This window comes from Poecilia latipinna, unplaced genomic scaffold (genome assembly GCF_001443285.1).
Source record: "Poecilia latipinna isolate Pla-1442-1.1 unplaced genomic scaffold, P_latipinna-1.0 Scaffold1525, whole genome shotgun sequence".
Taxonomy (NCBI): Eukaryota; Metazoa; Chordata; class Actinopteri; order Cyprinodontiformes; family Poeciliidae; genus Poecilia; species Poecilia latipinna.
The window spans coordinates 17,407-43,191 of record NW_015114141.1 but is presented as its reverse complement, the minus strand read 5'-3'; the positions used below and the strand labels follow the sequence as shown (position 1 = coordinate 43,191).

Below are 25,785 nucleotides of genomic sequence, written 5' to 3'. Positions count from 1 at the left end.
AAAATGTAAAGTACAACACAAAATATTTGTATTCTTATAACCAAGTTTATCTAAAGACTTTTACTGAAAAGACAATTTTGATGCAACTAAATCAGCTTTTCTTTTTAAAAATTTGGCTTAATGTAGCAAATGTTTTGAAAGAAAGTGACCCAGATCCTGTTCTTATTACTGAAAATAAATGTATTCAACCAAAGGAAACTGAAAACTAGGTGTATTTCTTTTAATACAGAAAACATGCTAAATTAAAATAGTAAACTTTTGCCAAAAAACTGAGAGCAATCTCAGAATTTAAAATAAATAAATAATAATATTTTTAGATTAATATTAGAAATGTGATAAAAGAATTTTAAATGTTAAAAATTTCCTTTTGAAAATTGAGATTTTTTTAACAAAACTTTTCTTAAATAAATTTTTTGTCTCCCCAGTTCTGCCAACTTTAAGCTCCTTTCAGAGTGAAATGTTTTAGAGCTTCTTGTCACTTTAAATCCAAATAAGACGCCCCAACTCAACGTTTACACTCACATGAAAATGTTTGCAAACAGATGCGCAATTATGCAACCACACATCTTTGAAAAGCATTAGTAGAGACTCCTGCACAACCAAAATGTTTCTGTGGTTTCTGGATGGTAAGTCCACTTGTCTTTTCCAGTAGCCATTGTACACCGCACACAGCAGTAAAACCAGTTGACCAAACATCCTGGAACTTAAGTGGGGTTGCTAGGTAACAGGCTGGGCCTTGCTGGGGTTGCTAGGTAACGGGCCGTGCTTTGCTGGGGTTGCTAGGTAACAGACAGCCCCTGCTGAGTTGTGACGTTACATTGCGGAGGTTTTTGAAACGGCTCATTATCCAGACATAAAAAAAAACAACAACTTATTGCCAAAAAATAGCTGTGCGTTTTGTTTTTTTTAATAATCGGGTTGTTTTTAGAAGCAGTTGAGCCCCAAATTAAAGTACAAAAACATGCAAAATGTGAGTTTTGCGTAATACATCCTGTTTAACCAAAGACTTTGAAAAAAACAATCTGCAACAAACTTAAGGTTAACGTTAAGCTCCTCTTTCAATACGTGTGAGTCAGAGCAGAGCTACCTGCTCGTTAACGCAGGCAGCTGCCTCACGTTGTTCGTGACAGCAGGCTGCGCTGAGAGACGCACCGTCACACATCTGCTGACTGGACAGTCTGAGATAAGAGGCGCGTGTGTGTGTGTGTGTGTGTGTGTGTGTGTGTGTGTGTGTGTGCTGGAGTTAAAAGGGCTGTTTGTTCACATACCCACAACCCAAACTGGGAGCTTTCAGAAAGTCTCAAAGATCAGATGCAACACAATGCGCCTCTCATAATCAGCACAAGTCGATTCAGAAACACTTTATTTGACGATGAATAACGTGACGTCGTCATAAACATGAACGAGTTTTCATAAAGTTTATGGTTGCCGTCATAGCAGCTGGCCAGAATACACAAAAACTGTACCAAAGTAAGAGCAGCACTACTTCAACATATTTTTAATTAACTTTATATTTTGGTCTGTCTGGTGATGTTATTTTTAAATATCAAATGGTTGAAAATGTACATTTATTTTACCGAATACCTTTTTAATCTTACTAGAGTAATTTAATGGACGACTACTTTTTACTTACCCATACCATACCAACTTTATTTATAAAGCACTTTAAAACAACCACAGTTGATACAAAGTGCTGTACAATTTAAAAACACAACATAATAAAAAAGTAATTAAAAACAGTTTAAAAACAGAATTACTGTCAAAATTTGTATATTTTGAGACAGTAATTCATATAAGTAACAAAAAAGAAGCAAAATTAGGCTAAAGAAAATGTTTCCAAATCAGTTTCTTTCAATAAAAAAAAAAAAAAAAACTTTAATAAAACCTGCAGATGTGTGTCTGTCTGGTGGATTTCTGATTAAAAAATGTTTTTCATTCAGTAGATACTGAATGAAATAAGAATAGAAATATTTCCTAATAAAATTACTCAAGTAAAAAGTAAAAAGTACAGCACACTAAAAGTACTTCTTTCAAAAAAAATACTCAAGTGAATGTAAATGAGTAAATATAATTAGTTACAACTCAATCCTGATTGCCATGAAGTGTCATTTGGTGAATAATGACATTTTTAGTTCAAAGTTGCATTAATTCTTGCATTAAAAGTCAATTAAAATGTCAACTTTGCACTAAACATGGTATTATTTAATGTCGGACACTTCAGTCAAACATTTACAAAGACAGGTGTTATAACATGATTATAACAGAGTGTGGTCAGTATTATTATGCACAGCCCTTCAAATACAGAGTTACCATCGATTCTTCTCCTGGGGGGACAGAAGAACTGAGGCAGACGAAGAAGACCGACTGATTTTTACTCGCATCACAGCTCAGGTGTGTTTTCATCTTTTAAAACCCGCATCCCTCCGCCTCTCCGTCTCTCTCTCCGTCTCTCTCTCTCTCTTTCTCTGACTCATAAAACACGAAAGGAAGAGCAGCTATTCCAGGCACAATGAGAAGTATGTGAGAAATGTCAGCGATGGGATGGAGGTGGGTGGTAACCGTTCAGTTAGGAATGTAAAACCGGGTCTATTGCATTAATTGGTTTTGACTGGCGGTTTCCAGCCTGTGAGCCGTTTCTCTGCTGCAGCAGCAACTCAATCCTAAAGGTTGGAGGAAAGTCTCTGGAAAACTACCAGGATTTTATCACTGGTATTATTAGCAACAACTCAGACCATGATGAGCATGTATGTCATTCAGTTTGGGCTTTAAAGTCAATTTTGAGTAGGTCAAACCCTTTACCTTAACGTTAGAGCTAGATTACAGTTGTTTAATCTATGGATTAGCTATACATAATCTATACATAGCCAATTACATTAGTACAATTCTTTACATTTCTACAACAATCACAGATTTTTCTATCAATGTTTCATTACTGACCTTGTTCCCAAATCGACTGAAGCTAAAATTGAATTTTTTTATCCTTTTTTTGTTTGTTTTTTTTGCCATTAACCTTCTCAGGTAGAATTGCACTCTGTTGCCATAGTTACCTCAACAAGAAACCTACCAAAATAAAAGCATGGTTGATGGTAGTTAAAATAAACAAAGGTAACTTTACAAAAGGATGTATGTAATTGTAGAGTAGTGTGATTTACAGCCAAAATTATACATACAGGCCTAAAGAAGAGTACGCCAACATCTGTTGAAATTAGGGCTGACGATGTGCTTTTGTCATGATATTAGTGTTTCATACCAGTCGATATTGATGATTATCAGTTTATTTCAATAATAAAAAAAATCTATGAAACTAACAAAAACTGAAGAACCTGTGGTTGAAACTGTTTTTCATTCAGTGGGTAGAAAATACAGAAATTTTACTCAAATAAAAGTAGGAATACTTTATAATAAAATTATTTAAGTAATAGTAAAAACGTGTTTGGTAAAAAGTCTACTCAAGTACTGAGTAACTGATCAAATTAGTCATTTAATATTTAAAAATGACATCATCAGACAGACCAAAATATAAAGGTAAGTGGAAATTTTGGTATTTTAAGGACCAAAATGACAATAATTCATAACAAAAAATAACAAAATCAGGCAAAAAAAAAAAGGTTTCCAAATGATTTTCTTTCAATAAAAAAAACTTATGAAACTTTAACACAAATGGCAGAATCCAGAAATTTTTCTCAAGAGTAGCAATACTTCATAATAAAATTACTCAAGTAAAACTAAAAAGTAAAAGTACTAAATGTAACTAGTTAACTGATTATTTCTCAGTGAAAATTCAGCTTCCTTTAGGAACAACTGAAGTGATTATTTTCTGAATTCCTATAAAATCGACCAGCTTTACTTTAACAGTATAAATTCGCCATAAGGCCCTGATGTTTCCTGCGTGGTGGAAAGCAGGCCCAACTCGAACAGCGAGCGGTTCTGCTAGCAGGGTGGAGGAGCTTTCTGCAGCACCTTCATTCTGCATTATGACAACCCAGCAAAGCATGCAGGGAACGCTCGGCTCATGGTAAAACGCCAAGCCTGCCTGGCTTTCCTCATATCTCCCTCTGTGTTTGTCGTGCTTCGACAAACACGGCGGACGCCCTGCGGGACGTTACGACACAGTGAAGCAGATAGCAGGGGCCCCGAAGATCACTCTGTCCTAACAATGTTCGCTCAGTGCAGGACTGGAAATAACGCAGCCAGCGAACGGGAAGAACAGGCGCACACCCCTCCCACCTTCGCTGCTCCATTGTTAGGGTGGGAGCGAAACGCCAACCTCACAAGGCCTCATCCTGGGTCGTACAATGGACAGCAGAGCTGGGACAACAATGAGTTCGCCCCAAGACCGAAGACAGATTCTTGTTTTTAGGATGAATCAGTTCAAATATTATTTTTGAAGCTGTAAATGAGCAATCAAAAAAATGTAGAAGATTACACTGTACAGATTGTTCAAGTGTGGAAACAGTCATAAAAATCAGCCTGTTCAGCCCTGAGCTTTTCCCATTAACCACTTAAATTTCAAGATGGCCGCCGTTTGAGTCGTTTAAACAACTATTGAAACAAATGTGACCCATTTCCACGACTTGCATGAACTTTATGTCACATATGTTTTCTACTTTGCTAATCATGTTCATGCATCTTCAAATCAATAATATCTAGAAAAATCAGAAACTGAGGACTTTGCTGTTTGTAAGTTTCACACCAGATGTTTTGTGTTTAGCAGTTTAGCATTAGCTTCTGCTAATTTTTATGGTTAGCAGTTTAGCATTTCTGCTATTTATCTAGCATTCAGTAGCTTCTGCTAATTTTTATTGATGAGCCAATATTTAGTGGTTAGTGAACCTAGCTTGTTGGTTAGCTGTGCCCACCACTGGAAATAATAACTACTGTCTATTTTAGTGCGAATGTTTATTTTCAATGACAGCCATGGCTGCCATCTTGGAAAATGTCCACCAGAAACAGGAAACACAAGAACAAGAAAAATATAACTGATTCTTAAAGTTATAAATATGAAGTCTATGATGGCGGCCATCTTCAATTTTTCAAAGCAAGCCTTTGGGAACATCTGTGCCAAGTTAGGTTCTTGTATTTTGCTGAAATATTCAATTATCTCCTGCAGTAGAAAGACAAAAAAGGCTTGAAAATGTTCTACAGCAGATCACAAAGGAATTATTTTAAATTTTGCAGGGCAGGCTCCATGTCTCAACTGATTAAAAAGTCATTTTAGGCTATGAAGCAAATAAACAAACATGCGACAGCAATAGATGACTGAATATTCCTAACCTGCAAAATGATTCCTCCATATAATGTCAGCGATGGTCAATGGGGGGCCACCAGCCGGGTGTGGTTTACCTTTGTCATGGTCAGTCTTTATCATATCCATTAAGGGATTCTCCAAAGAGTTCAAGTTAAAAGGATCAAAGGGCCGATTCCGGTCCTGGAAAACAGCAAAAACATGCAGACGCCTGGAATTAGTCACCAAAGTTAGTCATGAAAATGAACAATAAATAAATATCACAATAGACTGGATGTAATATTAGACAAGACTACAGTTATTCAGTATATTTGTGTCTGTGTTTTTAAAAGAAAGAAATATTTAAGTCAGTTCAGTACCCAGCATTCACTGCAATATAGAAAACCTCTAAAAATGTCCAGCTAAAGGAGGATTCCGTGAAAATAACGTTCCAGTTCCACCAGATGGTAACGGGAACGGTGTTAACGCCGAGTCTGTGGTTGGGGGTGAAATGACTGAATTTCCCTCGTTTGTTGACGCTTTCGTCTGAGAAACATGAGAGAAAAAACACCGACCAGAGCTGGGAGGCTGCAGTCTTGGCAGCTGTGTCCTGTATCCGCTACGCGAGCCGGGAAGCCACATTGTTTGGACACCGCAGCTATTGTTGCTGCCCCGTTCGGCTGAGCATTCAAAAGTGTTGCCCCCCCTTCGCCACCCAGGACCCGACAGCGCCGCCACACAGATAAAAATCTGCCCACTTGGTACAAACGGTAAACACTTAAACCGCTGAGCTGTTCAGTTTTTCCTTTCCCTGATGGGACGCAGCTGGCGTTTACAAGCTCAGACTCTGCGTTTGAACACATCACGTCAGTGGTGGAACGCAGGTTGACCCATTTTATCGGCTCATCCTTCCTCATGACACGCAAATAAGCAAAGGAGAATTTAATGCAGGCAGAAATTAATTAATCAAGATGAGAAAAAATAAGGCAAAAACAAGAAATGGTTCTGGACGGGTAAAGGTGTGATATTTCTGTTCAGATTGGAACAAGTAGCTCTAAGTAAACCAAATTTTAATTATGTGTAAAAATGTAACTGATGGATTGGTATGTTCATTTGTAAGGCACCTATTTAACAACTTTCCCCACATTAGCAGGTAAATTACTTAAACATTAGATCATTAAATGCGTCACAGCAGATGAAAATGGTTTAAATATGGACCAAAAAATAACAAATTCAGCAATTTAATCAAAAATAATAAAAGTCTTACACATTTATTACACTCAGAGATATAATTTAACATTCTTTCTATTAATTATGAGGATAAAACAAAACCCAATGTTCAGTTTCTCAGAAAATTAGAATGTTTTGCCTTTATTCAAGAAATATTATGTTTATTCAAGAAATAACATAATGTTGTATCCCTTCATTTTTTGGATTCATAAGTTTAACTTGCATCCTTTGAGTTCACTGTCCATAAAAATTATTTGCATTTGAATTGAAACAAATCAGCATCAGCCAGTGAAACCCTGATCAGTACATCTCTAACAATTTACAGGTTGTTGTTTTTTATGAAACCTGCCCCTAAAGAAAAGCACCAATAAGTAAACATATTAATAAACTGTGTGCATGTATTTTATTGTTAGATATAGTAAATATAGTAAAATTAAAATGTTCCTGGTTTGGTCAACTCACACTTTAAAATAAAGATAAAAAACATGAAACAGTGTCATATTAATTCAGACTTTTAATGATGTGATCACACTTCTATCAGGCTTGAATTCAACAAAAACATGCAATTTATTTTTTTTAAAAAAGCAAGAATGTGTTGCACCATTTTCAGTTTTTTTTTATTATATTTATTCAGTCAAAACTATAAAAACAGATAAAATGATCTGATCTACGGCGGCTTGTTCCCTTGGTAATTTGTAGCGACAGCAGGGCTGCAGGTTGATATTTGGCCATTCTTATTGAGATTAATCACAAAAGTTCAGAGTTTTTGGTAGAAATGTATTCATTTTTTTCCTATCTAAAAAGGCCCTAATACACCATCATAAAAAACCCTTTCATATTTTAGATCTACTGTAAATATCGGGCTACTTTCAATGTCAGATTTATCTTTATATACTTTTAAAAACAGGTTGAAACTGCACCAAAGTGCTGCACAAAAATTATAACTCAATAGAATACATTGATGAAAGAAAAAATAAATACATAAGTAAGTAAACATCACAAGAATGAAGTTACAGTATCAGGCCTCAATTAAATGCTAACAAATAAAAATAAGTTTTAAGAAGAGAGTTTAGGTTGGGGGGTTTTTGGCCCACGAAAACTTCTGAGTAAAAAGTTTGGCTAAATGACATTCCTGGCTGCTCTTAAATATCCAAAGTCAAGCAAAACACCATTTTCCTGCCATGCTCCGGTTTTGGAATAATATACAAAAAGTTCTTAAAATCAAAACACTCTCAGATTAAAGAAGGAACGTTATTGCCTTCTCCAAGAGGTCAGATCGCTGCATTTGCTTTATTTTCTGTGTTTTATCGATTTGTTTTAGACAGTTCAGCTCTTTCAGACTGCCGTCTTGACCAGGTCTCTCTTCTAAAAGAGATTTCTGAACTCAAGCGGCGGCCGTGAAGCAGAATTTAACCAGGAGGCTATTCCTGTTCGCCTGCCATCTCGCTTGCAATCAGAGGACGCGTGCGATAATTTCCGTCAGCATCATCAGATCTCCTGAGAAGCCGCCACGTTGGGTGAATTCCCTGCATTCCTCTGGCTCTGAGGAGGCAGCAGGCAGGTACAAGCACATAACAAGATGATATTCGAACCGGGGCGGATTTAAAGAATGAGCTACCGGCGTTTTTTGGGTCAGATGCACCTGAGCTTCGTTTACATAAACAGCAGCTGACTCCCAGAACCCTGACTTTGCATATTAGTGCCACTTATCTCGTAAAGGTAAAAGTTAAACGCAAACAACTGTATGTGAATGGTACAGGGGTTTGTAAGTACATTTTGAGCAAATAATAACAAAACATAAGCTTAGAAGTTAGTTATTTGACAAAAATTGTCAAGTTTTTAAAGTTCAGAAGTGGAAAATTCATGCAAAACTGCAAAAACACAAAATCTTACCAAGTATTTTTGGCCTCGTTTCTAGAGAAAATATGTTAGTACACTTGAAATAAAGCAAAACTAACTTACATGTAACTTTTCAGGAAGATATAGAGCTTGTTTTAATTAAATGACGCCTTAATTTTAAGGAAAAAGTGTTTTTTTATTGGCAGATTGTTTAACTTTTAACAAGAAATTTTGCCAGGATTAAAGTGAAATAATTGACTCTAAACAAGCTTATATATGTTGCAGAATAAGTCAGTTTTGTCTTATTTCTTTGAACTAATTACGACATTTGCACTAAAAACTAGACAAAAACAAGTGCTACTAGTATTTATGTACACTGCAAAAACAAATATTATCAAGCATTTTCGTCTAGTTTCTGGTGGAAATATCTTTATACACTTGAAATAAGACAAAACTAACTTACAAGTAACTTTTCAGAAAGTTAATTGTTTTAACTATTCTTGAATATTGATTGGTACTAGTTCCATTTATATTTTCAGCATGATTAAAAACGTCTTGTTTCCTGCATGATGAGCTGTTTTAGCACCTCCTGTCACTTTAAATCCAAATAAACTACTGCTGGGCACAACGACCAACTCAACCTTTACACTCGCACGTGAAAATGGCTGCAATCAGATCCGCAATTATACAACAGCACATCTTTGAAAAGCAGAAGTGAGGCCTCCTGCACAACCAACAAGAACGCAGGAAGTGGTTTCTGGATTGTAAGTCAACAATAAAAAAAAAAAAACACTTCAGCGGTAAAACCAGCTGAAGTAACTTGGTTGCTAGGAGACAGACTGGGCTCTGCTTGGGTTGGTCGGTAACGGTGACCCCAGCCGAGATGTTTCTGAAACGACTCATTATCCAGACACCAAAAAATGACAGTGAATTTTTTAAGCACTTAAAGTTGCTTTTAGAAGCAATTGAGAAACAAACTGAAGTATAACAATATGCAAAATATGTAATTTTCCATAATAGATCCCATTTAAGTAAATCAGGAGAGGTCGAGTTACAACCCTACAACCCATGAACACCAGTTAGTTCTCAGAAGATGTTCTACATTTAATAATTGATTCGTTTTATCTGCTTTGATACTGCATGTCCCTCTTAATCCTAGAGTTTCATCCTGCAAAGCTGGGCTGGATGAGAGTGGGAGAGCGTTGCAGCTCCTCTCCGCTTCATAAAGCGTGACATGTGACCCCCTGACCTCGTCTCCTGGAGATAACTGGAGCTGTAATCCGGCTGAGGCTGCACCGACCGACGGACAGACAGAGGAAAATGTGTCACAGAGACCGACTGACACGGACTCAAACCAGCAGCCGGGTACGTTTCACTCCGGCTGTAATTCCAACCGGAGCAAAGCTGCATTTTTGCAACGTTTCAGCTCAACTCTCCTGAGCAGCGACTTTGTTTTTATAGAAGTCGGTGACATTGTAAGGGGTGGGAGGGCATCCTGTTGGCTTACTTTACGCCTGTTTGTCAGTCAGCTAAACATAGATCACACACGTAACTGACCAGACGCTATGAGGGCTCATGTTTGTTCGCTTGGTCGAGCTGGAAAGGCTTCCTAAAGTGAATCCCAGCAGCTGTAAGGCATTTCTCCGAGTCCCTGCCGTGAATACACAGCGTAGCTCTAAAGAACTATTTGCATATCAGTGCGGGACATTGAGGAAATTACATTATAAATGCAGTTGCAGTTCACAATGTTTGTACTGTCTCAGTGAAGCAATTCAAATTCAAATGCCAATTTCCTTATTAGCCAGCAGTTTATTTCCTAAAACAATTTATAAGCTGGCAACACGTTTTGCCTCGGAATAAAGACGGCTTGTATACGCTCATAAAAAACTTCTCACACCAGGAAGATAGGCAGGTCATCAAAGGCCTCTGTGTTCCTCCCAATGTAATACTGAACATATCGACATGTATCTGTGAAATGAAAGTAAAATACATGGCTTTCCATGCGTGACATGTTTTTTTTTTACTCTGACACTTAGCGACATTAGATACACGTCAAATAGCGGCAGGCTGATGGCAAAACAAAGATCAATAAACTTTAAATTCTAAAGAACGTTTAACATTTTAAATATCCAAAATAAGTAAACAAAACAACAAGTAAAATCAATTATAAAGCAAAATTATACTTCAAAAAAGGGCTAGTTGAGACCAAAGCACCAGACTGAAGACTTTATTATCCAGTTTTTCAGAAAAAGAGAAAAATTATTTTGAAAAATGCAAATGGAAACTATTGAGCTCATTTTAATTTACCATGCGTTTAATTGATTTATTGTGAGCTACATCACAATTGCAACGCACACCATCAACAGCTACAGATCAATTAACTGCATGATAAATTACAACAAGCTCAATAATTCTCATTTGGATAATTCTCATTTTTCTTTTTTCTCACTTTTTACCAAAAACTGGATGATAAAAGTCTTCAGACTTCTGGGGGGAACCGTGAGATTTGTTCAAAGTGGTCTCAAAATGACAATATTATCATTTATCGCAATTATCACAGCGGCAATTTATCATACAGCAAAATGTATTATCTACTTTGGACAGATTTCCCACCAAAGAAATTTGAAAACTGCTTTTTGTATTTGCTCAGGTAATCTTTACCTGACGTTAACTGAACTGAAACCAGCCCTGCTTAGTCCGCTTTAATCAAACGAGTTTGTTTTTCTAGAAAGTCCGGATCGTTTGGGGAGGTGTGAACCCGTAATTAAACTCTGATGCGGATCAAGAAAAGCAAACTCTGGTCCGCCTACAAACCTCGGTTTTGGTTTGGTTGAAGTAAACGCAGGCGCAGTTTGAATATATATGTGAATGGCAGGCGGACCGGAGGCGGCTCCAACAGCAGGAAGTGGACTACAGTGCAGGGCATTCTGGGTAATTACAAGCCAGACAGACATGCGACAAACAAAAAAATTCTACAACCAATAAAACCTGGCGTGTGTCCTTTTATTGTGCATTTCCTGTGCAGTGCCCCCACAGGCGAGAAGGGGAACAATTTTTTCAATTAGTTTGGTTCATTTGACGAAATACAGTGTAAGACTGAAAGCAGCAGCTGGAAATATAATAAATGTTGTAACTAACTTTGATTCCCAAACAAACTGAGTCTATCAGACGGTATGAAAAGGTGTGAAAATACCAGAGGTGGGCATTGTACTGAAAAAATGTACTTAAGTAAGAGTAGAGCTACTTTAACATATTTTTACAAGAGTAAAAATAAGACGTAGCCATCCAGGAAATTACTCAACTAAGACTAAAAAGGTATTTGGTAAAAAGTCAACTCAAGTACTGAGTAACTGATCAAATTATCAATTAATATTTAAAAATTACAAAATCAGACGGACCAAAAATAAAAATGTTAAATGGAAATTTTGGTCCTATAAGGACCAAAATGACAATAGTTCATATAAGTAACCAAAAATAACAAAGATATTTTTATCTAAATCAGTTTATTTCAATAAAAAAACTAACAAGAACTGCAGATGTGTGTCTGTGTCTGGTTAATTTTTGTTTTTGTCAAAACAAAGTTACCAACTCTAATTGTTTGAGAATTGGGAATAACAACAAGAAATCTACAAGGTGTTGGACACCTTTCGGGATCACTGTACAAAATAAACAGCCTAATTTAGAGGTAGATCTTGAGTATTATTACCTGGAAAGGCAGTATGTTGTTGCTGTTGTCGCTCCTGAACGCGCTGTCCTCCAGCCAGGGCTTTTGAGCCAGAGGACCGCCGGGTCTCGGGAACTTTGGGGGCGCTATGACATTGCTGGTGTAAGGCTTCTTCATCGGGGAGATGGGGTTGAGCGGAGACGGCACCCCGACCCCAACACCAACCCCGACGCCCACGGCTCGGCGCGGGTCTCTGCCCGGCTGCAGCCCGCTCCACGGGTTGGACGGGGTGCTCCACCCGGCGTTCTGGTGGTTATTCCAGGCGGAGGAGGAAGCCGGGGAAGACGACGAGGTCCCTTTGCTGTTGTTCATGATGGTCTGGTAAGCGTTTCTCTGGGGAAAGGGGCCTTGGCTGGGACTGACCGGGGATCTCCGCTGCTGCTGCTGCTGCTGCTGAGAAAGCCCGATTTGCGGGGAGAAATTCCCCCCAAACACCGGGTTGACGTGCGGGAAGTTCTGGAAAAGCATCGTCCCATTCACGGACGGTATTCCCTGGAAAAAGCTGTCCTCCACGGCGTTCGTGGTCCCCGTGGACCAAGTGCTCCCGAACGACGACGGAGGGGAACCGAGGGGTCCGCCGGTCTCCTGAAGCGGGTGCTGGTGGAAGCCCAGCCCGGGCAGGATAGGCGACTCCATCGGGACTCGGTCCTTGCTGCCGCCACTGCCGCTGTTGCTCAGCGCGGAAGCCGCTTGGCTGCTGCCGGTCGACGGGCTCTCCGACTCGGATGAGGATGAAGTGGGATCCGATGACGGGGTCGGCGTGGAGGGAGGAGGGTCTACTTGTGTCGGATCTTGCTGCTGCTGATGAGGCTGGGCTTTGTTTTTGTCCATCAGTAAATCATCCTGCATGGTTTGCTGAGCTGCGACAGGCGGAAACAAACACTTTGAGTCAAAATTAAGATTTCTATTTCTGGAGAGATCATAGAGAGAACTCCTACGGCAGCCGAAAGGGAATAAAACATTAAACTGGATCGCCCTCAATAAATAAAACACAAACACTTCCTTCCAGGGAGAACAAAATGACTCTTAAATCTCCACGAAGAATATGGCAGTAGATAATCACTAGATTTCGCCACGTCTCGTTTTTCCTTCCACGCAGGAACTCCAGAGCTGCAATGTGAAACTGATTCTGTGCTTTTTCTCTCATAAGGACCTCCCCCGACACTCATTTGCATACGTCAGTAAATACAGCTGTCCTTCAGCAAGGTGAAAAGACACCTTGACAGTTCTGGCTTATTAACGACTTCCTTTAAAAAAAAAAAAAACATTTGTCCGTTCTTTCTTTCTTTCATTTTTATTTTTTTAAAGCTACACTCCCAGCATCTTTTAGACGAATAAATTAAGTCACACAAGCAAAAAAATAATTGCATTTTTAATCAAGTATTTAATTTAAAAAAATAAACATTTCAGTTACAAGCTAATGCATTTAGTCTATATATCTAAATATTATTAAATTGTGTCCCACAACTTACACGAGGGGTATTTTTAAAAAGCAGAAGTCCGCATTGACACGAATTCGCTTTAGCATAATATTTCTACGACGCATTTTAAAGCGAACAATGCACAAATATTAGAAATTGTTTGGTTGTCTTGGCAACACATTGCAAAAAACAAATGTTCTTTAGAAATTAACTGAAAAATAAATAGAAAGGGTTTGGTTAATGCTAAACATAAAAACACCAAGGTAAATGCTGATGGTTTTATGCCATAAAACAATCAGAGGTTAAATATATTATAAACATACCGATAGTGACGCTGACACGGCAAGCTGTGGCCTCTGAATAATAATAATAATAACACTATAAAGCTGGCGTGACACAGACCCGTCAATCAGCACAATAACCACTGATATGAGTCGGACTTTAAATATAACCGCAGTAGTATGAGGTCCGCTCGCCCCACCGGTTATAATCCGTGTTTTTTCCTCCAGCAGAACCGCTTCCAAGGTCATGAAAGGACCATAATCAACAGCCCACAGTGGCTCAGTCCACGGACCCCCATAAAGACACTCTGACCACTAACCCGACCCTTGGTTTCTGTCGCGTTGGCAGAGATATCCTGGTGTGTGTGTATATATATATATACATATATATATACATGTCATGAAGCTCACTTCCCCACGAAAATCGGCTCTGTAGATCCATATGTGTCCCACTGCACACGGCAGAACAACATGCACACACTTTGAGGTCGACCTCTGCTCGAAGTGAAGCGGGAATTATTACCTTTTATCGTTCACCTTTTTCAGACTGTGAATAGATATTTCTGTTTGCCTCGCCTGGGTTGGGATATGACAAACGAGCTACGCTTGTGCCGAGGTGGTCAGCAGTTGCCTCAACAGCTGATTGACTGCGGCGCATGGGCGATGGCCGAAAGGGCTTGTGGGAGTTGGAGTTTTACCACGGTGCGGTAGATTGTCACCCAACGCTGCTTCCAAACTACCATGTAAAACCATTGGAAACTGTTTACATTAAGCAGCAGAGGCTCTACTCAAGTAAGAGTAGCACTACTTAAACATATTTTTACTTAAATAAAAGTAAGACGTAGCCGTCCAACTACTCAAATAAGAGTAAAAAAGTATTTGGTAAAAAGTCTGATGAAATTATCACTTAAAAATTACATAATCAGATGAAGCAAAATAAAATGCTAACAATAATTTATATAAGTAACAAAAAATAAAATTAGGCAACAGATTTTTTTTCAAATCAGTTTCTTTCAATATAAAATCTTATGAAACTTTAATAAAAACTGCAGGTGTGTGTCTGTGTCTGGTGAATCTTTGGTTAAAGCATGTTTGTTTATTCATTCAATGGGTAGAAAATATAGAAATTTTACTTAAGTAAGAGTAGAGATACTTCATAATAAAATTACTTAGGGTAGACATAAAAAGCACAGTGTAGTGAAATTACGCCTAAAAGTACATTTAAATTAAAAAAAGTTACTCAAGTAAATGTAACTGAGTAAATGTAACTTATTACTACCCAACTCTGTGAAGCAGCGTTAATTTCTGTTGTCCTGCATAAAGCTTTATTGCACAAATAAAACGACATTTTTATTTTATTTTATTTGTTGCTATATAACACAGATTAAGAAGAATTTAGATGTACTTTGGCAGTTATTAGTAGTTATTCTGATGCTGTATGTCCAGTTGTTAAAAACAATTGGCATTATTACTATTTTTTTTTAAACTGTCATAAATAAATAAATAAATAAATAAATAAATAAATAAATAAATAAATAAATAAATAAATAAATGGAAATGAAGTGAAATAATTTACACAGGTAAACTTACTAAGGGTTGAAGATTCACTATTTATTGTATCGTTTATTATATGACACATTTCTTATAAGAGTTTTGATATATTGTTGCATGATAAATTCTAATTAACAATGTTTAAAAGTGCCCTTACAGTTGGGATTGATAGTTTTATTATTTTATCCACTGTTTGCTTAATAAAAAACATCAATAAATACCAATAAATTTGAAAATTAAGTTGGTGACTGGTGTCCCAACGAAGCCAGTTACAAATGAGAATCTTTTTCAAGACCATTAATTATGTTTGTGAGACTATGATTGGTGTGACACAGTCATAGTTGTACAGTTACCTAAAAATAACTAATAGCAAGTTATTAGTTATACCAATAAAATAAATTGTACCTCACTTATAAACATATGACAATTTGCCTCTATATTTTCTGAAAACCCTTGACCTCAACAAAAATTAAATGAGTACTTTAAAAAGATTTAAAGAGGAGCAGCAAAAACAAATGAGAAAGGTTACCATTGCTTACCAACAACTGATGGTGTCAACCAGGACAGTCTTCAGTCAGAAGCCTCTTCAGATTCACAGCAACACTGACTGCTGGAGATCTTTGCTGCCACTATGACATTTGAAAATATTTGGATAATATGAGTTGCGACAGCATTAGATTTCCTTTTGGGGATAAAACAAAAACAAAGCAAAGCAAAAAAAAAACAACATATTTTTGAATTGAATTGAATTGACATGGCTGCAACATTTTGTTATTTTATTAATATAATATAATATAATATAATATAATAATATAATATAATATAATATAATATAATATAATATAATATAATATAATATTGGCCCTGCGACAGACTGGCGACCTGTCCAGGATGTACCCCGCCTCTCGCCCGGAACGTTAGCTGGAGATAGGCACCAGCACCCCCCCCCGACCCCACTGAGGGACAAGGGTGTTCAGAAAATGGATGGATAATATAATATTGAAGTGTAGAAGTTTTAAAACTACATTTCCCATTTTTGCCGGAAGTGGTCTTTGTTTTGATGACGTAGCCACGACCCGTCAATGGAGTCAAACGGTCAGAGGAAACGAGGCCATAGCAGATTTAAAGTGTATTTTCTCGTTAAATAACCACCGGGAGGAGATAAATGCTATTTTGATAATCATGGCCGTCAGGGCGTAGTTTTACTCCAAATACGTGGCACGTCTGCAGCCGACGGACCGTGTCAACAAAACGGCCTATGTGGGGCTAGTTAGCTAATTTGTTAGCGAGTGATTTTTTTTTCTCCTCCTTTAGCAGATTATCACGTGTGGGACTTTTTTTTTTAAATTTCATTTTCGTTTCGCCTCTCATTCTTCGCTTTCAATAGGACATAATCGCTCCAACAATGGCGGAACCAGGTCCGGTGGTCGCACAGCAGAATTTGGACAGGTGAGTTGAAGTTTTAGCAAATAAGCTAAAGGCAGCTACGTAGTTCACTTACATTAAGGGGTTTTTGTAAAAAAAAATACAGGCTGTATTCATTAAATATTCGAGAATTTGTTCACTTTAGTCAGAAATGTAGATTTTGCATTGCCTGTTGATGTATTTTTACCATGTTTTTTGGAGTGTCTCTGGTAAGGGACGTCCTTAGCCATCTGCTTCTGACAATGATCTGATTGATGCCACCTGCGGTCGATGACCTCGCAATACCTGACGTTATACATCCAATATGGATGGCTTAATCTGAACCTCTTTAATTCATTGTTACGTGTGTATGTTGGTCTAAAACGGGACGCTCTAGTTTAAAAGTTACATTTATAAACACAAACTAAAACCTTTTCAAAACAGTAAGTTGTAGCTTATCGTTTAGGTTATTTATCGTGGGTATTTATTGTATGGTCATTTATGCGATACATTTCTTGTAATAAGAGTTTGATTATAGTTGTCACAATAAATTCCAATTAGTGATGCTTAAAGACCTCTAAACCAGTCCGTATTATTTATTTTTATTTTTTTCTTCATTTGTTAAATAAACGTGTTTCAATAAAATTGAAAATATCATTAAATGTAGTTACTATGTGCTGTCTAGTGGTACAAATCACTTCTTTGAGTGACTGGCATCCTAAAGAGGCATATTACAAACGTGAATGTTTTTCAAGAGTAGAATTTGTTTTTGTGGGGCTATGATTGCTGTCTATGCAGTCACAGTCAGTTACCTAAAAATAGTAATAAATAGTTTGTATAGCTTGTATTTTGTGGTACTGCAGTACCACAAAATACATCACAAACATTTCACCCCTACTCTAGGCATGTTAGTAAACTGTTTAAAGGTTCTGTATTCATGTCTTTCATATAAAAATATTGAATTAACTTTTAAATGTTACAAATAAAATGTGTTTGGGTGAAAAATGAAGACTGCTGTAGCATTTTAGATGCTAGGATTGCGATGTGTTAAAAGCTATGGTCCAATTATCACAAAAATGTTGCTGGACTTGCAACACTTTAATTGACAAACAGTGTTTAATGACTGTACTGCCGTTTAATTGGAAAGATAAATGTCAGTTAATTTAGTCTTAATAGGTTCCTTATTCACCAGAAAGGTCACGTTCATTACAAAATGTGATATTTTCATCATACAGATTTTCTTTTTCTGCCTTATAAACATCATGAATATTTATATCTTGAAATTAACTTTATCTTTTATAGAATCCATGTATTTCTGGGGTAATTAAGTATGCATTCTTGTGCTAAATTTGTTGAGTTTTCAAACACATTGGCTTGGAAACTTTAACCAGAAGATAATTTGGTTAATTTATCCAATCTTGAGGTAAATCAAACATGTTTTTGTTGGTCCAGCACTTAAACAAAAAGCTCTTATGCTGCCAACGTAAAATGCAGAATAAATAACACTATAGGTATGCTTACAATATTAATAATTCTCAAAACTGCAACTCAAGCTAATAAATAAAAGGCTGTTTTTTTAAGGTTATTGCACAGTTATTAATGTTATGACTGATTGAAAGCCTGCAGAGTCAAATTCATTTATAGCAACATAGCAGGAAATCAGGCCGCAAGATTTCTGAAAATGTTTAATCAAAATCTACTTGTGAATTTATCTGAAGTATGGACTTCCTTAAAGCGTTTTCTTTTAAATGGGAAGAGACCTTGAGGTTAAGTCCGTACATATCTCGCATCAAAAAACAGCAAACATGGAGGTGGAGCAGAAGAGAAACTCTGCATTTAGAAAGTAAAACTGTCTCATAACTGCATCCAATTTCCCACATTCAGCGGTTACACCTATCCAACATTATGACCTTACATTTATTTTAAAATTTTAGAAGAGAATGGTAATATCCTTTACTGTCCCTCAGTGAGAAAATTCAGCCTAAGAAAGTTTTATATTTTCAGAACCATAATCCTTTTTTGGATTTATTGTAAATTACCAAATTATCTTAAAGGAGCCACACTTTATTGTAAATTGTTAACATTTGGTTCCTGGCAGTAGAATTGAAACATTGTCTTGGAAAAACGTAGAATTTATGTATGTGCTAAAAGTATTTAGCATTTTTCACGCTGGTGTACTGAATTGGAGAAAATTAATGTAATGTCATCTCTATTTGCAAACCTACAGCAGACAAATCACATTTTTCACACCCCAAAGTTTCCAAATCACGCTGAGACTGCTTGCACAATCTGGGAAGTGTTTTTTCTTCTCTGTTTTATATTCTTCACACTGGCTCCAGATTATGGGTTGAGGTTTCCTTACCAAAGATCTAAACACAAGAGAGTCTGTCTCTTTGGGAAAAAATGTAATTCATTCAGGTGTAGGCCTGTCACGATAACAAATTTTCTTGGATGATTAATTGTCCCAGAAATTATTGCGATAAACGATAATTTTGTCATTTTAAGACCATTTTGAAGAAAGTAGTTCAGTTATGCTAGCTTGACTTTGAAAATCTTAACATGTAGATGTGCTGTGGAATCGTTGTGCTGTGGAAAGGCGACCTAAACGAAAACTCTGACAGATCATCAGTAGAGCAGATGTTTAAGTTAGCTATTTTACCGCTGTTGAGTTAGCTTAGCTAATTGCAGCGGCAGCTAATCTATCGCAACACAATCACTTATTAATAATCTTAAAATAAACATCAAGTCTAAAAACATAAAACTGTAACGGACTGAATGTTCTGTTCTTCGTGTGGGAAATGTTTCAGTGTTTTTTGGGCTTGAATCTCGATACATTTTTTGGAGTTGGCGTCTGTTGCTATGGCAACGGTTCTGTGTGTAGCGTAGCCGACGCAGAGAGCGAGAAAAAAAGAATACAAGTGGTTTTGGGTTGGTCAACAATTTTTCTGCATTATGTTTTTCTATGCTGTGGCGCATTGCACCAAATTAATAATACCTACATCTCCAGGTTTCATTTTGCTAATGAAATTGTTGTACGGAGTGACAGAGTCATCTTTTTGCTCTCCAGCGTCGGACACACGTGCAAAATTTCCTGATATAAACGATGTCTATATGTAACATTTAGCTTGTTGTGGACTCGGGTCAAAATCTAGGGCTAATTTTTGATGACACACAAAAGCGACACATGCAATCTGTGTCAACGAGATAAAATAGTTTATCATCTCCTATTACAGAATGTTTGTATTTATTTTATCAGTATAAATATGAACATTTAGGACAGCTAATCAGGTGAATAGGGTTTATGTGGAGGTGAGGAGATGCAGCAACATTTCAGTGCTGCTTCCTCCTAAACAAAGACCAGCAGCTGATAACATCTGCAGTGTGTGTGTGTGTGTTTGTACAGGGAAGCATTTGACACTGCATTTTCTGTCAATATTGATCTTTGAACTTTGAAACCTTTTCCCAAAGAGAGCGCGGGCATGCAGGTTTTGTGAAATGTGCCCAGCTACGTGCTGCTGTGTGTGGCGGAGGCAGTAACCCTGACGGTGTTTGTGGAGCAGATAGCTGTGAGATGTATGCCATGTCCGGTTGCTGCTACGGCTATGTACCAAGCCTCTATCGCTGACAAACAAGGCCCAAAGGTTCTTATCAGAACCGGCCAGAAGCAGCCAGCTGCCTTCGCAGTGCCGTGTTTCACAAATAGGTGTGAGAAAAATGTTTCAATGCACCGTCTTTTTTTTTTTTTCTTATGAGATTTAAACCAAACTTGTTACTTTTTGTCCTCCACATTTAGTTTTGTCTTTGTTTTTAAGACTGTGAAGGTAATGACATTTATTTATTTGTTTTATTTTATAGTTTAAGCATGAGTTTTGAGTGAAAAGGAGTAGTTTGAAGGAAAATAATCTCATATAATCTACTCACTTAGCTTATAATTTTCACCAGATAGCTTATGTGACTATAGCCAAGTATTTTTGTATGGAGAGTAAACTCTGTCAAAATTGTGAATAAATGTAGAAATAAATAAATGACTTGATAAAGTCATTAATATGCCAAATTTTGCATCCAATAATTAAATATTTCCATTTTATTTGATTATACAGTGTAACATTAATGAATATTTATCAATTTGACAGTATTAATTTAACATTATCGATATTATTTTACATTTTATTTCAAAACTTGTTTCCTTTTTTTGTATCATTTTTCTTATTGATGTTACACTGTAGGTAATATAAAGAAATCAGAAAGGTTAGGCAAGTTCAATTTTAAATTTTTGAATCTCATATTTGATACATTAATTACTTTATTAAGCCATTCATGTATTGACAATTTTGGCAGGCTCAGTCTATATTTTTGTGTATTTTTTTAACCTACATGCATTTTTTAACCTACATGCATGCATTTCCGAAAGAAATGTACATGCATTTCTTTCGGATGCATGTACATTTAGGAACACAGTTTAACAAACTGAGACCAGTTGTTGGTCCTCAAATGGCCTCTGTAATCTCCAGTTTGCAAAAATAACTGAGAATGTTTGGAATTAACTTGAAGGAAAGCTTCAAGCCAAATGACTCTTCTTATGCAAGGCGCTTTAACAAGCAGATTTTATTCTCCTGAAACCACAAACGGAGCTCTAGATGGACAAATGTGTGCCTCAACACCAGAGATGATGGCTTTAAACACACACAATATGCACCCATTCAATAAATTAGAATGTTATTGAAATGCTCATTTATTTAAGTAACTAAATTCACTAACAGAAACACTTAATGTAGATTAAAGACACACAGACTGATGTTTGAAGCCTTTTTTTCTGTTAAATTATGATTTTTTTGTTTTTTGCTGGCAACAAATGAAAACATGACATTTTAGATTAAAATATTACATCAAACCAATAAAAAGAAGGCATTTTTGGCATAGGAATGTATCCTTAATGGAAACCATGTTTAATACCCGCTTAAAGAAGCATCGTCCCAACACATCTGAATTTCCAGCAGCCATTTTACAGCGCATACAGCAGTAAAACCAGGCTGGCTGGGGTTGCTAGGTGACGGGCCACTGTGCTGATTTGTAAGAGATTTTTGAAATGGTCAATTTTGCAAACACCAAAAAACATCAACTTATTGCCAAAAAATGGCTGAGTGATTTATTTTTAAGTGTTTGGGCTGTTTTTAGATGGAAGAACTAAAATATGCAAAATGTGAATTTTGCGACACATCGTCTCACTTTACAAAACAAAAAAAATAATTTAAATTTGATCACGCATACAGTCCAGTTAATCTCAGTTATCAAAAATTGGTCAAGTTCAGTTTATTATTCCAGTTAGGACCCAAAACCATTATTATTTTACAAAAGAAATAAAAAGAGGCAGTTGATTTATTGTCTTTCTATTACAAAAAGGGAAAAGTTTTTCATAATATGCTGGATTTTAAAAATAAAAAAATTGGTGAAACTTTAATGAGCTTGTTGAGTGTTTATATTTCAAAACAAAATCGCATAAAAAGCGTTTTGCATCCCAGACCATACTGTTTGTGTCTCCTGTTCTGGGATCTCCCTGCCATCTTTATTTCTGAATCAACTGGCTCCATTTCAGGATGAGCAGTGGCGCCCTCTGTTGAATGGCGGGGAAATGACAACACCAAAGGAAAGTCTAAGTGGATGCTATTGATTGGAACTCATTTTAATCTAATAAACCATTAATTGACAATTGTTAGTCAAATAATAATTGTTTACATCCTTATTTTGTACATTTAATAAAACTCAATAAATTGGTTCTGGTTAACTGGATTGGTGTCGTAAAAACAGGTCGCTTTACACAGACACATTTGACCTGTTTGAATTTATCTTACAAAATCTTATAGACGTATATAGTTCTCCCATAGAGGATTGCATTTCAAGGCTGTTTTTAACGTCGTCCTCTGCGACTGAGTTACAGGAAGAATGCTTTTTGAATCGATAGTAGTTGGTTTGGTTCTTTTGTCAGGACATTCGTCTAAAACCGTTTTTAGCCTCCTTTCTTCACCCTTCATCAGTATTCGTCTCTGCGCAGGAATCCGAGCTCATCCCATCGACATATTGGACAATTATCCTATAATTTACGCCTCTCAGTTTGGCTGTTAAAGGAAAACCAATCGTCGGATTTTCAGTGTCGTATTACCAGCTGAATCCATCTTTATTACTTGGACTACTTGTAGTTGGGTTTTAATCTAAATCGGACTGTTTGATTAGATTGCATGTAACTGGATGTGAATGAACCCATTTTGTTCTGTAAAGTTCATATATGTGGGGCAATAAATACATTTTGCAAAAGTTTCTGAAACAGAATATAACAGGTTTTTGTCAAAATACAACAAAATTATTAAATCAAAGACGGTGAACTTAACTTTTGTCTTAATGATAATTTTACATTTAAAAATGCATAATCAGTTATGAAACACCTTGTAAATGTACCAAAAACTCTTATTCCCTGTCAGTCAGATTAAATCAGCACAGCATGGTGTGTTTGTAATTGGTTGTTGATAATACTGTCTGCTCTGTATCAGCTTATATCATGGTATGTTTTAAATACTCATCAGTACCGAATCTGTGGACAAAATGTTAGTTCAGATCTTATAATTGCATATGGAGGTATATAAACACAGGATTATTTTAATCCTCTACAGAAAGTGACTAAATATTCTATTTTTGCAGAATCGCTGTCTGACTGTTGCTCATTGTTTTGGATGTTTAATGACTTGAATATTTTAGTCACAAGAGCAAATGTCAACCAGAATTAACCTTTTCAGTAAAAACATGTTGAAATAATAAGTTTGTTTTTTAACTGTGGTTTGATAAACGGCTTCACTAATGTAATTATTTTAGTAATTGATTTAAAAAAATAATTTAACCGCTAAAGTCCTTTTTTTTATACAGAATTAGAAATACTTTTAAAAATATAAACAACTTATTACAGTTTTTAAACAGGAAAATAAACATTTTATTTTCTAAAATGCAACAATTTTTCGTTCCTTTAGTGAACGCTTAATCATTTGTAGCAAAAGACACACCTGCAGGTAAAAAAATCTCCTAATATGAAAAGATTAACAATTCTGCTTGACTTAACATCAATACAGTGTAGCGCTGTTTATTTTTGGAGAGAATCTGCAAAATAGGAGATTTTATAACATAAAAGATAAAACTGCCACTGGAGGAGTTTACAGACAAATGTTTTTTATTTTAAATGCAAAATGTATGTATTTTTGTACAATTCTGGTTTAGTTTCTGCTCTGATTGTGGTCTTTCAACAAAATGCCTTGTTTGAGTCTTTACACTACAATTAATGATTAATCGATTACTAAATGAGTTGACAATTATTCTAATAAATCGATTAATCGTGTACTTAAGTGAAGCTAAAACTGTGACATGAGGAGTTCTGGTTAGGATGTTTTTTTTTCTCATTTTAATTAAAAAATGTACATATTTTATGTCAAATTTTGACTTAATTACTGGTTGATTAGTTGACGATTATTCCGATAAATCGATGAATCGTCCCAGCAGTTCTGTAAACGTGCGCTTATCGCCTCAGGAGCTGCTGGGTGTGCTTCGCCACAGACGAAGACGACCGCACGGCGGAGTGGGTGCGGCCGTGCCGGTGCCGGGGCTCGACGAAGTGGGTCCACCAGGCCTGCCTGCAGCGCTGGGTGGACGAGAAACAGCGAGGCAACAGCACGGCGAGGGTCGCCTGTCCGCAGTGCAACGCAGAATACCTCATCGTCTTCCCAAAACTGGGTGAGCAGACGAGGAAAACGATCCAAAACATTTGCATGTTTCGGGTCGACACACCTGAAGCAGAGAATGATTCATCAACAGGCCTGTGCAGGATTAGATGCCATGCTGAGGACGTTATCCGACTGTTTGAGTCAGAAATGTTGAACCAGGAGTGAAACTTGCTGCAAACAGACCAATAAGCCAGGAGTTGGATACTCCTGGGGTAAAGCTTTGTCTGCCTTAATGGGCAGGAATGTCGAGGCTGGATGATTCAATGCAAAAATACACACACCCATTCTACTTCCTGAGGACTTTACAGAAATATTATTTAAATAAAATCTACTTTTATTTAGCTTTACAAAAGGTTATAGTGTTATTCCCTCAAAAGAAAACATGGAGTGATACTTTGCTTAAATCTCCCCTGGTAGGTTTTAAAACACCTGGGTGAACCTTGGCCAAATTTTACTGGAAGATAAATGATCTAATCTGGAAAATTTAGGCAAATCTGTTGATTTTAGAAGGATTTTTTAGCCTCAGATGCATCTTCTGCTACAAATCATGAAGCATTCACTAAAGGAGTGCTATGTTGCTGCACTTCAGGCAATAAAATGTTTATTTTCTTGTTTAAAAAATTCAATAATTTGTTTATATATTTTTAAAAAGTATTTCTCATATTGTATAAAAAGATTTAAGTGGTTAAAGTATTTTTTTAGAATAATCAATAGAACTAAAATAATCGTAGATGTAACCCTAATTCACAAAATTATAAAGATTAATACAATAAATTATCTAATCGGTCCAGTTAATAAACCCATCACCGGAGCTGGATGGAAAAAGGTGTAAAAATAAATTTTACACTTTGAGAATCAGTGTAAAACCTGGTTAAACTATCCTAAAAATTTTTATAAAAATATATATTTTTACATATTTGTTGAAACTGTCACCATTTTTAATTATTATAATGATTATGGCATAATAACAATGCAACAAATAAACTTTAAATTATGATGAACATTTAACACTGGATCAGGAAGACATTTTAAATATCCAAAATAAATTAACAAAACAACAGATACAACAAATACATTGAATTTTAAAGTCTCTATAATTAACAAAACGCTCCATTAAAAACACTAGACTAAAGACTTTTGTCATCCAGAACCATAAAATCCTGCAAACGGATTTATTTCAGCTTGTTTTATTTCATCATACGATTAATTGATTCACCAACATTTACAAACGTTTCTCAGTCCAGTGATGAACGTTTGTAAATGTTGCTGTGATGAGCAGGAGCTTCTTAAAGAGACAGAGGCCCATTTTCCAAATTGTGAAGTCAAAGTTCTTTTAAGTCATATTTGACATATA

General features: G+C 36.4%; 2 protein-coding genes across 5 annotated transcripts in view; one reads left to right on the top strand and one right to left on the bottom strand.

Annotated features, from left to right (window-relative positions):
* cpeb3 (cytoplasmic polyadenylation element binding protein 3) overlaps positions 1-15,832 on the bottom strand; it is a 48,172-nt gene extending 32,340 nt beyond the window's left edge. For 3 of the 4 annotated variants that reach the window (XM_015058234.1, XM_015058236.1, XM_015058237.1), the window contains exons 1-3: positions 14,243-14,404; positions 12,000-12,877; positions 5,275-5,428 (exon numbers count right to left, since the gene is read on the bottom strand). In XM_015058234.1, the coding sequence (XP_014913720.1) occupies positions 5,275-5,428; positions 12,000-12,866 (1,021 nt within the window). In that variant the 5' untranslated portion in view covers positions 12,867-12,877; positions 14,243-14,404. Of the gene's footprint in view, positions 1-5,274; positions 5,429-11,999; positions 12,878-14,242; positions 14,405-15,809 lie in introns of those variants that run through there. The other variant, XM_015058235.1, reaches the window with a different exon arrangement.
* Positions 15,833-16,321: 489 nt separating this feature from the next.
* The window catches only part of marchf5 (membrane-associated ring finger (C3HC4) 5), a 21,849-nt gene continuing 12,385 nt past the window's right edge, over positions 16,322-25,785 (top strand). Inside the window, exons 1-2 of the mRNA XM_015058238.1 lie at positions 16,322-16,719; positions 24,239-24,441. Of these exons, the coding sequence (XP_014913724.1) occupies positions 16,676-16,719; positions 24,239-24,441 (247 nt within the window). The 5' untranslated portion in view covers positions 16,322-16,675. The remainder of the gene's footprint in view (positions 16,720-24,238; positions 24,442-25,785) is intronic.